Source organism: Dasypus novemcinctus, chromosome 18 (assembly GCF_030445035.2).
Source record: "Dasypus novemcinctus isolate mDasNov1 chromosome 18, mDasNov1.1.hap2, whole genome shotgun sequence".
Taxonomy (NCBI): domain Eukaryota; kingdom Metazoa; phylum Chordata; class Mammalia; order Cingulata; family Dasypodidae; genus Dasypus; species Dasypus novemcinctus.
Window position 1 is genome coordinate 43859158 of NC_080690.1, and position 17446 is coordinate 43876603.

Consider the following 17446-nt stretch of genomic DNA (forward strand, 5'->3'; position numbering starts at 1 on the left):
AGAGAAATGGAGAGAGAAGAGGGATTACTTTCATGAATGTAAGAGTCAATATCCTAAATATGTTAATTCCCAATTTAATCTCACTTAAAATAATTCCCAGTCCAAATCCTGGTAGGGATTTTTATACAGTTTGACAAGCTAAGTCTAATATTCCCATAGAAGACAAAGGGTCAAAAATATGACCATTTTGAATAAAAACAACATGGAGGGACTTAACCCTTTAATACAAAAGTCGTAATTGAAGAGTATAAATTTGTCACGGGAGTATACCAGCTCATACCTGGAAAAAGTACCCCAAGACAGTCTTCACATATATGGAAACTTGGTATATAACATAACATTACAGATGAAAAAGGATAGATTATTGATCATTGACACTGCAAATATTAACTATCAGTGTTAGATCCCTATCTCACATGTCGTAAAATCAGTTCCTAAATGTTACATCAAAACTAAGGCTTATAGGAGATAATATAGGACAATAAGTACAAGACTTTGGTTAGGAAACAGGTCTTTAATAACAAGAACAGTACATACAAAGTACAAAGCATAAAAATAAAATTCATCAATTTTATGTGTTAAAATAAAACCTCTCAACTTTCAGAACCAGCCAAGATGGGATAAGCCCAATACAGCATACTTTTATTGATTACAACTAAAACATCTGGACAGAATACAAAAAGCAGCTACGTGAGGGTTCTGAATAAAAACTCATAAAGGGAGTGAGATTCTGAACTGAGTGCAGGATGTTTCATGGAACCATATATCAGGCAAAGACACCAGAATCTGAGAGAACACACTAACCAGCAAATAAGAAAAGGGAGCTCTTGCAAACCGATGAGCCAGGTGCTGGTTTCCTGTTTGTTTTTACCTCTTTTTCTGCCATGTCTGCCCTAGGCCATCCTCAGTCACAGACTGGCAGTGTAGCACTATAGCAGTAGTAAATGACCAAGAGAAACCCTGTATCTTTAACTAGAAAAACTGATTTAAAAAAAAAAAAAAAAGATACATTGCCTGGAAAGTATGGGGGAGAATACGTGTTTTGTTTTGTTTTTCTTCTCTCACCACTATAAAGGTATCTTAGTCAGTCAGAACTTGCATCAAGATAGGAGGCTTAAACTCTGAAGGAAACTTGTCTTTTTTGCCATGGGAATATAGAAAAGGAGGCTATGTTGTCCAGAGAATATGAGAGAATTTTTAGAGATGAGAGAGCTAGAGAAGGGAATGAATGAATTCTGATTTACCCTGAGCTGTTTATGTATGAAATGGACTAAAAATATGTGGTAAATTCATTGGGAATCAAATTACAACATAAACTACCATCTAAGTCCTTGAGAAGGGCATATCCTGAACATACCTAAACAACACAGCCAAGTCTTTGAAAACTGAATGACATTGGAAATACTACCCATAAAAAGTGTGGCAGAACTTGCAGTCTGAACCTAACTAGGTAGATTGCCTGCTGAAACAGAACAACAAAAATCATTCTCCAGAGATTTTTAGCAGGACCCCAAACCTCAGCATTATATTCAAAATATCCAGGATATGAAAAAAAAAGACAAGGAAACATGAAAATCTTATTAATTCTGAAAGGAAAAGATCATCAGCTGATTCCAACCCTAATGACCCAAAAGTTGGAATTATTAAAGATGTTAAAGCAATTATTTAACCATACCCCATGAGGTAGAGCAAACCCTCTTGAAATGAGCAGAAAGGCAGTTGTCAGCCAAGAAATCGAAACTACAGAAGAGAACTAGGTGGAAATATTATAACTGAAAAAGGGAAATATATCTGAAAGTGTTTTTTAATTCACTCTGGATTCAATAGGAAAAAGGTGATGCCAGGATAGACGGTGAACTTGAAGATAAATCAGTAGAAATTGTCAAATATGAAGTACAGAGTGAAAAGGATAGGAAATTTAACAGCCTTAGGAATCTGGGGAAATTTCAGAAAGCTCAACATTTGAGTACCAAAAGGAGAAGAGAAAAAAATTGGTACAGAAAAGGATATTTGAACAAACAGTTGCTAAAATGTCCCTTATTTCATGAAAGACAAATTTACAAGTTGAAGAAGCTCAGTGATGAACAAATGGATAAACAAAATAAAACCAAGAAATAGGTCTAGACATATTGAAATAAAAGTTTTTGATATCTATGGTGACTTGGAGCTGTGTACCCAGAAAAGCAAGTTCTTAATTCCTGTGGGTTTGTTTTTTTTTTAATTTAAATAAGACCTTTGGATAAGGTTAGATCAGTTATGGTATGACCCAACTGATCAGGATAGGTCTTAATCCTGTTACTGTGGTCCTTTATAAGGAGAATAAAATTCAGACACATAGGGAGAAAGCCACAGCAAGCAGGAAGAAGATGAAAGTCAACAGAACCCAGAAGAAAAGCCAGGAAAGGTCCCATGTGCATTGCAATGTGACAAAAGCCAAGGATCACTGACTGCCAGTGTTTTGATGACACCTTGATTTTGGACTACGACTAGCTTCATATCGTGCACCAGTAAATTCTCATTGTTTTAGCCTACCCGTTGCATGGTATTTGGTTTAGCATCCAGAAAACTAAAACAGTTTCTGGTGTCACAGAGTGGGGTACTGCTATTACAGGTACCTAAAATGTGGAAATGGCTTTGTAATTGGGTATTTCTTACAGACTGGAAGAATTGTGACGTGCTTGATAGAAAAAGCCTAGACTGCTTTGAAAAAACTGTTGGTTGAAATATGGATGCTAAAGGTACTTCTCAGGAGGCCTTAGAAAGAAATGTTAATTGTGTTATTGGAAATTGAAAGAAAAGTGATCATTGTTTTAAACTGGCAGAGAACTTGGTGAAATTGAGTTCTGATGTCATATGGAAGGCAGAACTTTAAGTCATTTTCACTGTGATTTCCAAACTAAGTGTGAAAGATGCCACCTGGCTCCTCCTTGCAGCTTGTAGTAAAATGCAAGAGGAAAGGATAAGGTGAGAACTGAACTCCTGGGCACAAAGAAATTCTGAGCTTCTGGAAATAAGTCCTCATGTGGTTTAACTGAACACTTTCCATTTTCAGTGGAAGTTGAGATTGGAAATGCAGTTATGCAGGAAGAATCTGTGCAAGATTCTTTTTTTTTTTTTAATTTCTCTCCCCTTTCCCTTCCCTCCCCCCCCCCCCCCAGGTTGTCTGCTCTCTGTGTCCACTCGCTGTGTGTTCTATGACTGCTTCTATCCTTATCAGTGGCACCGGGAGTGTGTGTTTCTTTTTGTTGCGTTATCTTGTTGTGTCAGCTCTCCGTGTGTATGGCGCCTTCTGTCTCCTGATGGTTTGGACCCTATGAACTGCACACAAAACTGACAAGGTGTTTGCAGAGTTCTCTGTGCAGAACCACTGCCATTCTGGACTGAAAGAGAGAAGAGACAAATTGAAGGAAAAATGGCTTCAGGGGCAGACCACAAAAGCCAGAGTCTTGACAAAAAAGAGCTCCTCAGGTCAAGAGAATAGACCCACCCATTTGTATAAAAAGTACAGGTTCACCCCTGAATTTGGAAGGGTAGGCTATTTTACCTGGTACTTGGAGAGGGGTGGGCTTTGCCTGCTGTTATTCATGAAGAGTGCTGCTACACCAGTACTCACAGATGGTAAGGCCTGTGCCCAGTATTTGGGGAGTGCCTGGCTGCCACCCAATGTTCAGAGAGGGTGGAACCTGTGTCTGGCATCCATGGAGATTGGCTGCCATCCCAATTCTTAGAGAGGGTTGGGGCTACACCCCATTGTTCAGGGAGAGCATGGCCACTCTGTAAGTGCATTGAAGGCATGGAACTGCTGCTCCATCACCCTGGAGGACAAAATATTGATCCATACATGACTCTCAGACCTTGAAATCTAATGGAGTTTGTTTTGCTATGTTTAAGCATCTGTGATCCCTGTTTTCTTTCTAATTTCTTCCTTCTGAAATGAGGATGTTTGTCCTCTGCCTATTCCTCCATTGTATATTAGAAGACGAGACTTTGTATAGCAATTTTACTGAAATGAGTTAAGGCTTCTGGGATATTGTAATGGAATTAATGTATTTTGCATGGGTGAAGTACATGTCTTTTGGAATCCAGGGGCAGACTGCGGTAGCTTGAAACTATGTGTCACAGAAAAACATGGTCTTAAACTTAATCCATTCCTGTTAGTGTGAACCCATTATAAATAGGATGTTTTGATGAGATGATTTCAATTCAGGTTTGGCCCAACTTAGTCAGGATGGGCCTTAATCCTATTGCTGGAGGCCTTATAGAGAAGGCCCTAGAGAGAGAATCTGTGGGGAGCAGCCAGATACCAGAAGTCACCAGAACCCAGAAGAAGAAGACATTGCCATTGCTTTTGCCATGTAATAAAAAATCAAGGATTGCTGGCAGCCAGCCCCAGAATGCCACAATCTTTAGGGTGAAATCTACCAAAAACAAAAACAAAACAAAACAAAGACAAACCATATAACAAATCAGTTTAACGGGGTTGTAGGATACATGACCAACAGAGAAAAATCATTTGTATATATATTAGCTGTGAACAATTGGAGTTCAAAATTAAGAAAACATTATCATTTAATTTAGAAACTCCCCTCCCCTCAGAATAAGAAATAAGTGCAGGATTTGTAAACTAAAAACAACAAAACCCTGATGAAAAAATTCAAAGACCACCTAAATAAAAGAGACATGTTGAGTATATATATTGACTGACTCAGTATTGTTAAATAATTAGTTCTCCTGAAATTGATCTATATAGATAGAACATGGTCCCAATTAAAATTCCTGCTATATTTTTGTAAATATTGGCAAACTGATTCTAGAATTTAATGGGAAAGCAAAGAAATTATAATAACCAAAACAACTTTGAAAAAGAATGAAAATGGGAGACTCATTACCTGCTTTCGAGACTTACTGTAAAGCCACAGTAATTAAGACAATGTAGTACTGGGAAAGGACAGACACAGATCAATGGAACAGAGTAAAAAGTCTATAAATAAGAGTCTTTACCATTGACTTTTTAAGAATTTTTATTGTGGCAGAATATATATAACAAGAATGTCATTTTAACCATTGTAATTGTACAATTCAGTGGCATTAATTACATTTCACAATGTTATGCAACCCTTTCCATGATTTATTTCTGAATCCTTTTCATTACCCAAAACAGAAACTCTGTACCCATTAAATAATAACTTGCCATTCCTACCTCCCTCCAGCCCCTGGTAACCTTTACTTTCTGTCTCTATAAATATACCTGTTTTAGATAATCATGTAAGTGTAGTCATACAATATTTTTCCCTTTGTATCTGGCTTGCTTCATTCAGCATGTATGTATCAGATGTATCTGATAGGATGATCAGAAGTTTGCTCTTTTTTTGACTGGATAATAATCCATTGTATGTTTATATACTATATTTTGTTTATCCATTCATCTGTTGATGGATATTTAGGTAGTTTCCACCTTTTGCCTATTTTAAATAATGGCTGCATAGAACTTTGGTGTACAAATATCTGTTTGAGATCCTGTTTTCGTTTATTTTTTCAAGCATATACCTAAGAGTGAAATTACCAGATAATATGGTAATTCTGTGTTTAACTTTTTGAGAAACTGTTTTCCCACTGAGGCTGTACCATTTTATATTTCCACCAGCAATGATAAAAGGGCCCCAAATTCTTTACATTCTCACTAACACTTTCCATTTTTTAATAATAGCCATCTTTAGTGGGTATGAAATGGTACCATTGTGGGGTTGTTTTTCTCCTTGTTTTTTTTTAAATTTTTATTCCAAAATACTTTCAAACTTAAAGGACAGTAACAAAAATAATACAAACCCCAGACAGAGAACTCTAAAATACCCCTAACCCAAAATGCCCAGATTCACTGATTTTAACATTTTGCCACATTTGTTATATCACTCTTACTGGTCCTTCTAGCCATTCACTTATTTGTCTATTTATGAATCTGTGTTTTGCACTTGAGTGTAATTGTATACATCATGCTCCTTGAACACTTAATATTGCCATGTGTGTTTCCTAAGACTAAGGATATTCACTTATGCTTGTTTCTTTTTTTTTTTTTTCCCCTTTCTTTTGGGAGGTAGAGGGGATGGATATTCACTTATGTAGCCACCTTAAGTACTGTTATACCATTCAAGAAATTTAACATTGATACAAAGCTTGTAGTCTATATTCCAGTTTTTCATAAGTCTGAGTAATATTCTTTTGAGCCTTTTCCTCCTCAATTGTCAGGTTGTGTTCAGGATCTTGTATTGCATTTAATTGTCTTTTTCGTTACTTTTAAGTATTTTTTTGTGGAGACATAAATGCAACTTAAACTCCCTGCTCATCTACTCCCAAACATACTATTTGGTGGGATTAATCACATTCATAACATTGTGGTACCCTTGCCACCTTCCATTACTAAGTTTTTTACCTCCCTAACCTAAAACCCTGTATCTTTTATGCATTAACTTCCCATTTAACCTACCTCTGGTAATCTGTACTCTCTATTCTGTCTCTATGAGCTTACATATTCTCCATTACTTTCTTTGTTTTTACCATGGGGCTTAAATTTAACATCTTAAGTCTATAACAGTCTCATTTGCTTTGATAAGAACTTAAAGTATACACAAACTATGTTTCTACCCCATCTACCTTGATGTAGTTGTTGTCAGAAATTGCATTTAATACATTATGTGTTCAAAACCACTGATTTGTCATTACATTTTATGCATTTGTCTCTTAGATTATGTAGGAAGTAAAAGTGAAATTACAGCCCAAAAATACAACAGTTCTGGCCTTTCTATTTACACTTTATCCTTACTGGGGATCTTTATTTCTCCTTTGACTTCAGTCTATTGTCTATTTTCCTTTCCTTTCAACCTGTAGAGCTATCTTAAGCATCTCTCTCTAGCTTCCTCTTTTTTTTCCCAAACACCTCCCTTTCCTCCAATAACTTCCTCCAATAACTTCTAATCTGCTTTCTATCTCTGTGAATTTCCTATTTCTGTCATCTCTTATAAGTAATCACACAGTTTTTGTCTTTATGTGTCTTGCTTATTTCATTAAGTTTTTTCCCCCAAAGTTTCTGCATAGTGTAGTATATCTCATAACTTTACCTTTTCTTATGGCCGAATAATATTCCATTGTGTGTATATACCACATTTTGTTTATCCATTTATTGTTAATTGACATTTGGGTTGTTTCCATCTTTTAATGTTGCTGTAAACATTGGTATACAAATATCTGTTTACCACGCTGTTTCCACTCTCTTTGGATGTATCCCAAGAAGTAGGTTTCCCAGTGAAATGATAATTTTGTATTTGACATTTTGAAGAATAGCCATATTGCTTTCCACAGTGGTTGCACCATTTCACATTCTCAACAACAGTGCACTAGAGGTCCAGTTTTTCCACAACCTCTCCAATGCTTACTGTTTTCCTTTTTTCCCCCTTTTAAAATAGCTATCCTTGTGCATGTGAAGTGGTATCTCATGGTTTTAATTTGCATGTCCCTGATGGCTAATGATGTTGGACATCGTTTTATGTGTGTTCTGACCAGTTGTATATTTGGAGAAATATCTATTCAAGTCCTTTGTCCACTTATTAATTGGGTTGTTTGGCTTTTGTTGTTGAGTTTAGAAGTTCTTAATATATTCTAAATATTAAACCCTTAGCCAAAAAATGGTTTGAAACTATTTTCTCCCCTGCAATAGGTTTTTTCACTCTCTTGGTAATTTATTTCAATGAAAAAAAAAGTTGTTAATTTTGATGAATTCAAATTTATTATTCTTTTTGTTGCTTGTGGATTTGGTGTCATATCTAAGAATTCATTGTAGAATCCTAAATCATGAAGATTTGCCCTTATGTTATCTTCTAAGAGTTTCGTTGTTTTACCTCTTTTGTTTAGGTCTTTAATCCATTCTGAGTTAGTATTTGTACACGGTATATAGATAGAGGTCTAACTTCATTCTCCCTGTGGATATCCAGTTTTCCCAACCCATTTATTGAAGAAACTATTCTCCCTTCACCCTTCATGTCCTTAGTATCTTTGTCAAAAATTAATTGTCCATAAATATATGGTTCTCTTCCTGAACTTTCAGTTCTGTTCCACTGGTCTATTTGTGTATCTTTGTGTCTTCCACTGGTCTGTCTATCTTTGTGTCAGTACCACACACTTTTGATTCCTGTCACTTTGTAATACTATTTGAAATTAGGAAGTATGAGTCCTCTGAATTCATTCTTCTTTTTTAAGATTGTTTAGACAATTTGGGGCCCTTGCAGTTCTTGCCTGAGTCATGTGCATGTGTCCTTAGTAATTCCCCCATTTATGTGGACACAAATGTCCTCTTTTTCCTAAGACATTGTTTCCTTATGGTCCTGTATGTCCTACAGTCAGCATTCTCTTGTACCAGGCAGCCATAACTTGAATGCTCTCCCACAGTGTTCTTAAGGCAAGCTCTATGAGCAACCTTCAACCTCAGGACACGTTCTGGGATGGCAGGTCAGTGATGAGTATCCTGGTTCAGTCCCTCAGGCTGCCACCAGTGAGACTGTGCCAGAAATACATGTTCCTCCCATATGTACCTGAGGATTACTCTGTTCCCTCCAGAACCAGGACCAGGGATGTGCACAGGATGTGTGAGGGCCAGCCAGGATGCCACAAGATCCTACAGCTTTTAAGTAGCCTTTTCTTAAGTCATCCCTCGTCCTGTTTCTGCAAACATTTAACTGTTTCCTGGAACTTTGAGAAAGATGTTTCTGCTAGTTCTTACTGGTTGTTCTATAGTTCAGTTGGGGTCAGACCTGAAGCTCCTCATTCTGCCAGCTTTATCAGGTGTGTCCATAATATGTCTTTTGATTCTCCATTGTCCAACAAAGTGAGATGCTGTCCTCAAAAAATACGTTCTTTCTGATAAGTGCTTTCTTTGCTGGCTGTGGGATCTTCCTCGCTGTGATTTTGATTTGCATTTCCTTAGTAACTAATGACATTGACCATCTTTTCATACATTTATTAGCAATTTTTATATCTTCAAATGGTACTGGGACAATCGGACATTCATATGCCAAAAAAAAAAAAAACCTGACCTAATACCTTAAACAAAAGTTAACTCAAAATAGATCATAAGACACAATTTAAAATAATAAAATTTTACCAAAAAAATATTGTAAGAAAATTTTTATGACCTTGTGTTAGGCAAAGAATTCTCATGTGGTACAGAGGAAAATCTATAAAAGCAAAAATGTATAAACTGGACTTTATTAAAACTAAAAACTTTCTCCATTGAATCTGTCAAAAATACAGCATACAAAAATTAGTTATCTTTATATACCAGTAATGAACACACAAAAAAATAAGAAAACAATTACATTTTCTTTAGTGCCTAAAATAATTAAATACAGTATATGTGATACTACCATAGAAACATAAACAGAGTATTTTGTTTATATAAGTGATGGAGAAATTAATGAAAATGTATGATATATTTAAGAAGACATTGCTTTTATGGTTAAAATACATGTATAAAGATTCTGTGAATTTTTGAAAAATCCTATTTCATTGCAAATTTCCATTCTCATGAAAGTGGCAACTGGTCATTTCAAATAAGCCAAAATGATTTGGTCAAAATTTAACTCACTGAGCTCTATTTTTCAATGTTTACCTTTAGTTTTATGCAGTCGAGATGTTTTAGGGGGAAAACATTTTTGTTTTATAAAGCCCTTTAAATTAAAGGGTGGAATGGCATCATATTGCTACCCCAAAGATAATAGCTATAAAGTGAATACTCACTGGACATCTTCAGTGGCAATTCAAAAGAAACCTTTATTCTTCATTCACTAAAATTTTCTTTTAATTGTAGAATCACATTTGAGCAATCAGAGGCAAAAAGTGAATGGGTATGTTTGTATGTGTAGAAGATACCCTATTGAATTTAGAGTCAGACCAACCTGTGTTCATATTATGGCCTTGCATAGCCCTGGGCAAGTTCCTGGTATCTGAGCCCTAATTTCCTCCTTACCTAAAAAAAGAAAATAACTACTTCATTAGGTTCTTTTAAGGATTAATGCACTCAGTCTTTGTAAACCTACAATCTAAGGAGGACAAGCAGAAAACTTAAAAACAAGAATGGCCAAAGTGCATTTTATAGCAAACTTCCTATAAAATTCAAAGAAAGTAGATGCAAACAAAAGTAGAATACTAAAAGTGCTTACTATGATAATACAGTTCAAATCATTTTCCCAGTTTGTCAGTACCTTGAGATTGCTTTTATAATGAGGAAGATATTTAAGATGGTTATGCTTCATGGAGCAAAATGTTTATTCTTGTAAACTTAATGTAAGCTTTAGGTTCCTTAATGCCTGCTTTCATTATTAAGGCAACCAAAGATAGTCTTAATTCTTTAACTACTTAAGACAGTTAGTGGTCAGCCTTTTATCTATAAGTCTATCTAGACTGTGGATAAGAGAAACAGAAAATTTAAAGTGTCTTTTTAAAAGCAGTGTTTTTCTTTGTTTTATTGTTACAGATTTATTTGAGGTTTCTGGATTATCAAATGGAGCACTCAAATGAATGCAAGAGAAACTTTGTTGCAGTCTATGATGGAAGCAGTTCTATTGAAAATCTGAAGGCCAAGTTTTGCAGCACTGTGGCCAATGACGTAATGCTTAAAACAGGAGTTGCTGTAATACGAATGTGGGCAGATGAAGGTAGTCGGCTTAGCAGGTTTAGAATGCTCTTTACCTCCTTTGTGGAACGTAAGTAAATATTCCTCTATTGTTGAGATATTTTGCATAATTTTTATTCATTCAAAAGACACTGAGCATTTATTTTTGCGAAGGCTATACAGTCAAAAGATACTGAAGTAACTAAGACTTGATCCCTCTCTCAAAGAATTGAGTGTGATAGGTAAAAGCATGTTAGTGCTTAAAATGCAACACTATTATAAAAAATGTTAATAGACAATGGGTGCAGAGTGGTCTCTTACATACTCATATACTTGACTGCTCTCATCCAGCATTCTGTGGAGAGCTCTATGAGCAACCTTCTACATGCAGGTCAAGTTCTGGGATGGCTAGTCTGTGGTGCATATCCTGGCTCAGTCCCTCATGCTGCCACCAGTTAGATTGTGGCAGACATACATCTTCTAGTATGTGCACAAGGGTTACACTGTGCCCTTTGGTTCTGGGACCAGGGACCTGCAAAATTTTCTACAATAGCAACACTTATCAACAGTCTTAATTCAGCTTGGAATTAAAAAATCCACCTGAAGCATGGTTATCAAAGATTTAGATAGGCTTACTTTTTTATAAATAACTTAAGATTTGCAGAAAGTTGCAAAAATAGTACAGAGATTTTAATGTAACATTTTTGTGATCTATGTATCTTAAAAAGAAAAAAGACTATTAAATAAGTAAATAAATAAATAGTACAAAGAAGTTCCCATATGCCATTCACTCAGATTCCTCTAATGTTAATATCTTACAAAAGCATGGTACAATTAGAAATTAACTTTGATACAATATTAACTAATCTACAGGCCTTATTTGAATTTTTCCATTTTTTTATACCAGTGTCCTTTTTCTGGTCCAAGACCCAATCTCACCATCTACATTGCACTTAGTTGTCATGTCTGCTTTCTCTCCAGTCTATCTCAGTCTTTCTTTGTCTTTCATGACCTTCGTACTTTTGAAGACAGTTGGCTAGCTATTTTATAGATTGTCAATTTAAGTTTGTCTAAATATTTCTCATGGATTCATTTATTTCTGTCAAGAATACCAAAGAAATTATATTACACCATATTCATTGCATCGTATCAGTGGGGTAAGCAGTCTTATTGCTAGTGATCACATCATTAATTTGCTTTATTCCAGGTTTCTGCACTATTAAGTTATGATTTTTTAGTTTCTTATTTATAAGTTTATTTGAGACTATGCAAATATTCTTTTACTCACAGATTTTAGTAACCATTGATGGTTTTTGCCTCTAGCAATTATTTCTGTAGGTTTGGCCTAATGGTGATTTTTCTATTCCACCATTCCTCTGTACTTATTAATTGGAAGTCTACTATGCAAAAGAGCTATTTCTTTTATTTCCACTTATTCAATTATTTATATCAGTATTGGCTCATGGATATTTATTTTATTCTACTGGGTTATAATCCAATACAGATATTATTTTGTTCAAAGTTGCAACTTTGGCCTTTGGGAGCTCCTGCAGTTTGCCTCCTATATCCTTTCTATATGCCCTGTTTTTTTTAAATTTTTTTATTGTTATTTATACAGAATAAAATTTCCCATTTTAACCACTTTCAAGCATACAAATCATTGACATTACTTACATTCACAGTGTTGTGCTACCATCCCCATCATTCATTACCAAAACTTTCCTATCACCCTAAACAAACTCTATACCCATAATGTACTGACTCCTCATTTCCTGTCCTCATAGGCCCTGGTAACAGTTAATCTATTTTCTGCCTATAAATTTGCTTATTCTAGTAATTTCATGTAAGTCAAGACGTACAATATGCATAGTAGTACATTGTGTGTACCAGTTACTTTAGTCAATTCTCCTATATGTAGTCATAGGAATTATTTAAAATATTTTGCAATTATAAATGATGCTGCAAAGAATGTAAGGCACATTCTTTTTCACAATTTGAGGTGTAGCCTCAGGGTACTTTTCTAGAAGCAGGAAGTCAAAAGGTAATTGCATATGTAGTTAAGTTATTATTAAATACTCCTCCAGAGGGATTTACCTTTTTTATAAATTGTTTATCTCTTCAGAAGTCATCTTTACTATTTTATGAACACTGTGAACATTTTCATATTAAAGAATATTGTAGCTCTTACAGAGTCACTGATCCAACTTTAAAAGTACAGAAATTTGAGGACAGATTTTAGGACTGCCAGTAATTAGGATTAACAAATTCCCACAAGGAATATAAAGGCAGATATTGGCAGAATAGATTTTTAAAAAACATCACCTGACTATATGCTGTTTACAAAAGATACACCTTATATTCAATGACATAAAAAACTTGAAAGTGAAAGGAGAGAAACATGGATTCCATGTAAATAATAACCAAAGAGAAAATAGACATTTAGTTGAAAACTGTTAAAGGGAACAAAGAAGAACACTATGTATTGATAAGAGAGTCAATTCATCAAGAACATATAATAATTATAAAAATATATTCAACCAACAACAGATCCCCAAAATATAGTAAGCAACGTTGACTAACTTAAAAGGAGAAATAGGTTCTAAATTAATAATATATGATTATTATATATTATAATAATTAAATTATTATAATTAATAAATTAATAATATAATAAATTAATAATATATGACAGCAATATACTACTGTCAATAATGGATAGAACATCTGGAAATAATACCATTAAGGAAATAGAGGACTTAATACTATGAATATATAAACCTATCAGACAGACGTATATAGAACATTTCATCCAACAAAAGCAATATACATATTCTTCTCAAGTGTACATGAATCATTCTCTAGGATAGACCATATATTAGGTTTCAAAGCAAGTCTTAATAAATTTTAAAACATTAAAATCAGACAAAATATGTTCTCTGAACAAAATAGAATGTTGGTGGAAATCAAAAGGCTCTTAACAGAAGTAACCTAATCAAAAGGTCCCACCTGCAATAGGTTCACTTCTACAGGAATGGACCAGCTTTTAGAACATGATTTTCTGGGGTACATACTGTCTCAAACTACTACTACGCATGCCAACAAATTAGATAGCCTAGATGAGATGGACAATTTCCTAGAAACATACAAATTTCCTAAACCTACTCAAAAAAGAAATACAGCATAACGTCCTCCAGGCTCATCCATGTTTTTGTATACTTAATGACTTCATTTCTTCTTACTGCTGCATAATATTCCATCATGTATATACACCACAATTTGTTTATCCATTCATCAGTTGATACAACCTGGGTTGTTTCCAGCTTTTGGCAATTGTGAATAATGCCGCTATGAACACTGGTATGCAGATGTCTGTTCATGTCTCTGCTCTTAATTCTTCTGGGTGTCTACCTATTAATGGTATTGCTAGGTCACATGGCAAGCCTGTATTCAACTTCCTTAGGAATGCCAAACAATCCTCCACAGTGGCTGCACATTCTTACCAACAGTGACTAAGCATTCCTGTCTCCCCATATCCTCTCCGATATTTACAGCTTTTTTATTTTTTCACTTTTTTCACCAGTCTGATAGGTGTGAAATGATATCTCATTGTAGTTTTGATTTGCATTTCCCTAATCACGAATGATGTTGAACATTTTTTCATGTGTTTCGTCACCATTTGTATTTCTCCTTTGGACAATTGTCTTTTCAAGTCTTTTGCCCATTTTTTAAATTGGGTAAGTTCATCTTTTTATTGTTGAGTTGTCTCATCTCTTTGTATATCATAGATATTAAACCCTTATCAGATACATGATTGCCAAATATTTTCTCCCATTGAGTCACCTGCCTTTTCACCCTTCTGACAAAGTCCTTTGAGGTACAAAAGTGTTGAATTTTGAGGAGGTCCCATTTATCTATTTTTTCTTTTGTTGCTTGTGCTTTGGGTGTAAGGTTTAAGAAACTACTGCCTACCATAAGATCTTGATCATGTTTTTCTCCATTTTCTTCAATACTATATGATTGCAGTATTATGAACTAAACATACTGTTTAAACCCATAGGATTAATGATTAGAATATAGGTTACCAGAAAGTAGAAAGAGGGTAGAGAATAGAAAGCAGAGGGTCAGTCTGTATTGAATTGGTTTAAAAAAAGTTGTTTGTAAATCTTTGGAAATGAATAGAAATGGTTAAAGCATATCATGGTGTTTATAACTAGCAGTGCTGTTGTACGGGTATGACAGTAGTAGAAAAGGAAAATCTAAGTCATGTATATTACTAGAAGGAAGCTAAAAAGTGTAACATGGGACTGTATAAGATAGTAAAACCTCGTGTAAAACACTAATATGGGTGATATTGCACATAGAAGACTTTTTATAAAATATAAGTACAAATTTAGTAGAGAGAAGGAAAAATAGCAGCTATGTATGCAGGTGAGGCATGGAGAGATTGAGAAGTGATGAAGTTTTTTAGCTTGTTTGAGTTTTTTTTGCTTGCTTGTTTGGTTTTTGTTTATTATTATTGGAATAATGGAAGTACTCTAGAAGTGAGTGGGATGGTGAATGCACAAATGTGATTACACCGAATATCATTGATTGTACTCTTTGGATAGGTTTATGCTTTATTAATGTGTATCAGTAAAATTTTAAAAATTGCTTAAGAAAAAATTTAAAAGTAAAAATGAAAAAAAATTACAAGACCTCAACAGACCAATAATATACTCAGTGATCAAAATTCTCCCAACAAAGAAAAATCCAGGAACAGATGCCTTCAGTCTTGAATTCTACCAAAAGTTCAAAGAAAAATAACACTAATCTTGCTAAACTTTTCCAAAAAATTGAAAAGGAGAAAAGACTTATAATTCATCCTGTGAGGCCAGCATTACCCTAACACCAAAGCAGATAAGGAAAGATATCTTTAGAAAAAAATATTACAGCAATACCCTTTATGAATATAAATGCAAAAACTCTCAACAAAATACTAGCAAACCATTTCAATTACACATTAAAAAGATTATATACTACAATCAAGTGGGATTTATCTCAGGAATGCAGTGGTGATTCAATATAAGAAAATCAAAGTAATACACATTAATAGAATGAAAGAATTAAACCACGTGATCATCTCAATTGCCTCAGAAAAGGCATTTTTTAAAAATGAGAACATACTTTCTTGATGAAAGCAGTCAGAAAACTAGGTAACTTCCTCAGCATGATAAAGGACACATATGAAAAACCTACAACTAATATCATACACAATGGTGCAAGACTAAATGCTTCCCACCTAGGATCAGGGATACATCCAAGGGTACCTGCTTTCACCATTACTTTTCAACATTGTACTGGAAGCTCTAGGCAAGAAAAAGAAATAAAAGGCATTCAAATTGGAAAGGAAAAAATAAAACTCCCTATTCACAGATGACATTACCCTATATATAGAAAATCCTGAAGAATATAGAAGAACGGTACTAGAACTAATAAATGAATTCAGAAAAATAGCCAAGTTACTACAATAACACACAAAAATCAGTGGTGGTCTATATGCCAGTAATGAACATTCCAAAAAGGAAATCAAGAAAGCCATTCCATTTATAATAGCAACTAACAGCATAAAATACCTAGGGGTAAATTTAGCCAGGGAGGTAAAATACCTATTCAAGGAAAATCACAGATAATTACTGAAAGAAATCGAAGACCACCAATGGAAAGATACTCCATGCTTGTTGATTAGGAGACAATATCATTAAGATGTCAGTACTACCCAGAGTGATTTACAGATTCAATGCAATCCCTATTAAAATGCCAACAACCTCTTTTGCAGAAATGGAAAAGCTAATCATCAAATTCTTACAGAAGGCCAGAGAACCCCAAATAGCCAAGGCAATCTTGAAAAAGAAGAACAAAATTAGAGGACTCACACTTCTCCATTTCAAAACTACTACACAAATACATTAATCAAAAAATGTGTCCAGGCTCGGTGGTAATGCCCCAAAATGCGTTTATCAATTGCAATGAATGTACCACGCTAAAGAAAAATGTTGTTTATGTGGGAAAATGTGGGAGCTATGGGGAGCAGGGCATATGGGAATCCCTATATTTTTTATGTAACATTTATGTAATCCAAGAATCTTTTGAAAAATAAATATATATTTTTAAAAAACAATGTGATATTGACTCAAGGACAGACACGTAAACCAATGGAATAGAATTGAGGGTGCAGAAATAAACCCACATCCATGGCCAATTTTTTAATATAAAATTTATTAGAGAAGTAGTAGGATTGCAAGAAGTCATGCAGAAAAACAGAGTTCCCATATATTCCCCCTGCCACCCCATCACTAACACCTTGCATTAGTATGTTTCCTTTGTTACAATTGATGAAAGAATATTATATTTACTATAGTTTACATTAGGGCTTACTGTGCAGTCCTATGAGTTGTTAATTTTTCAGTAGGTACCGGGGATTGAACCTGGGAGCTTGTACGTGTGAAGCAGGGCTCAACCACTGAGCTATACTCGCTTTTCTCTATGGTTTTTTTTCCTTAATATTCTATTCTCATAAAATATATACAACCTAAAATTTCCCCTTTTAACCACATTCAAATATATAATTCAGTGCTGTTAATTACATTTACAATGCTGTGCTACCATTACCATCATCCATTACCAAAACTTTTCCATTAACACGAGTAGAAATTCTATACCAATTAAGTATTAACACCCCATTCTCTACCCCTGCCTGTGCTCTGGATAGCCAGTATTCTAGTTTCTGACTCTGAATTTGCTTATTTTAAT

General features: G+C 34.6%; 1 protein-coding gene across 3 annotated transcripts in view; it reads left to right on the top strand.

The window, feature by feature from the left end:
* Nucleotides 1-17446, top strand: part of NETO2 (neuropilin and tolloid like 2) — a 79192-nt gene that overhangs the window by 32382 nt on the left and 29364 nt on the right. For all 3 annotated transcript variants that reach the window (XM_004457058.3, XM_004457059.3, XM_004457060.3), the window contains one exon: nucleotides 10520-10748. In XM_004457058.3, the coding sequence (XP_004457115.2) occupies nucleotides 10520-10748 (229 nt within the window). The remainder of the gene's footprint in view (nucleotides 1-10519; nucleotides 10749-17446) is intronic.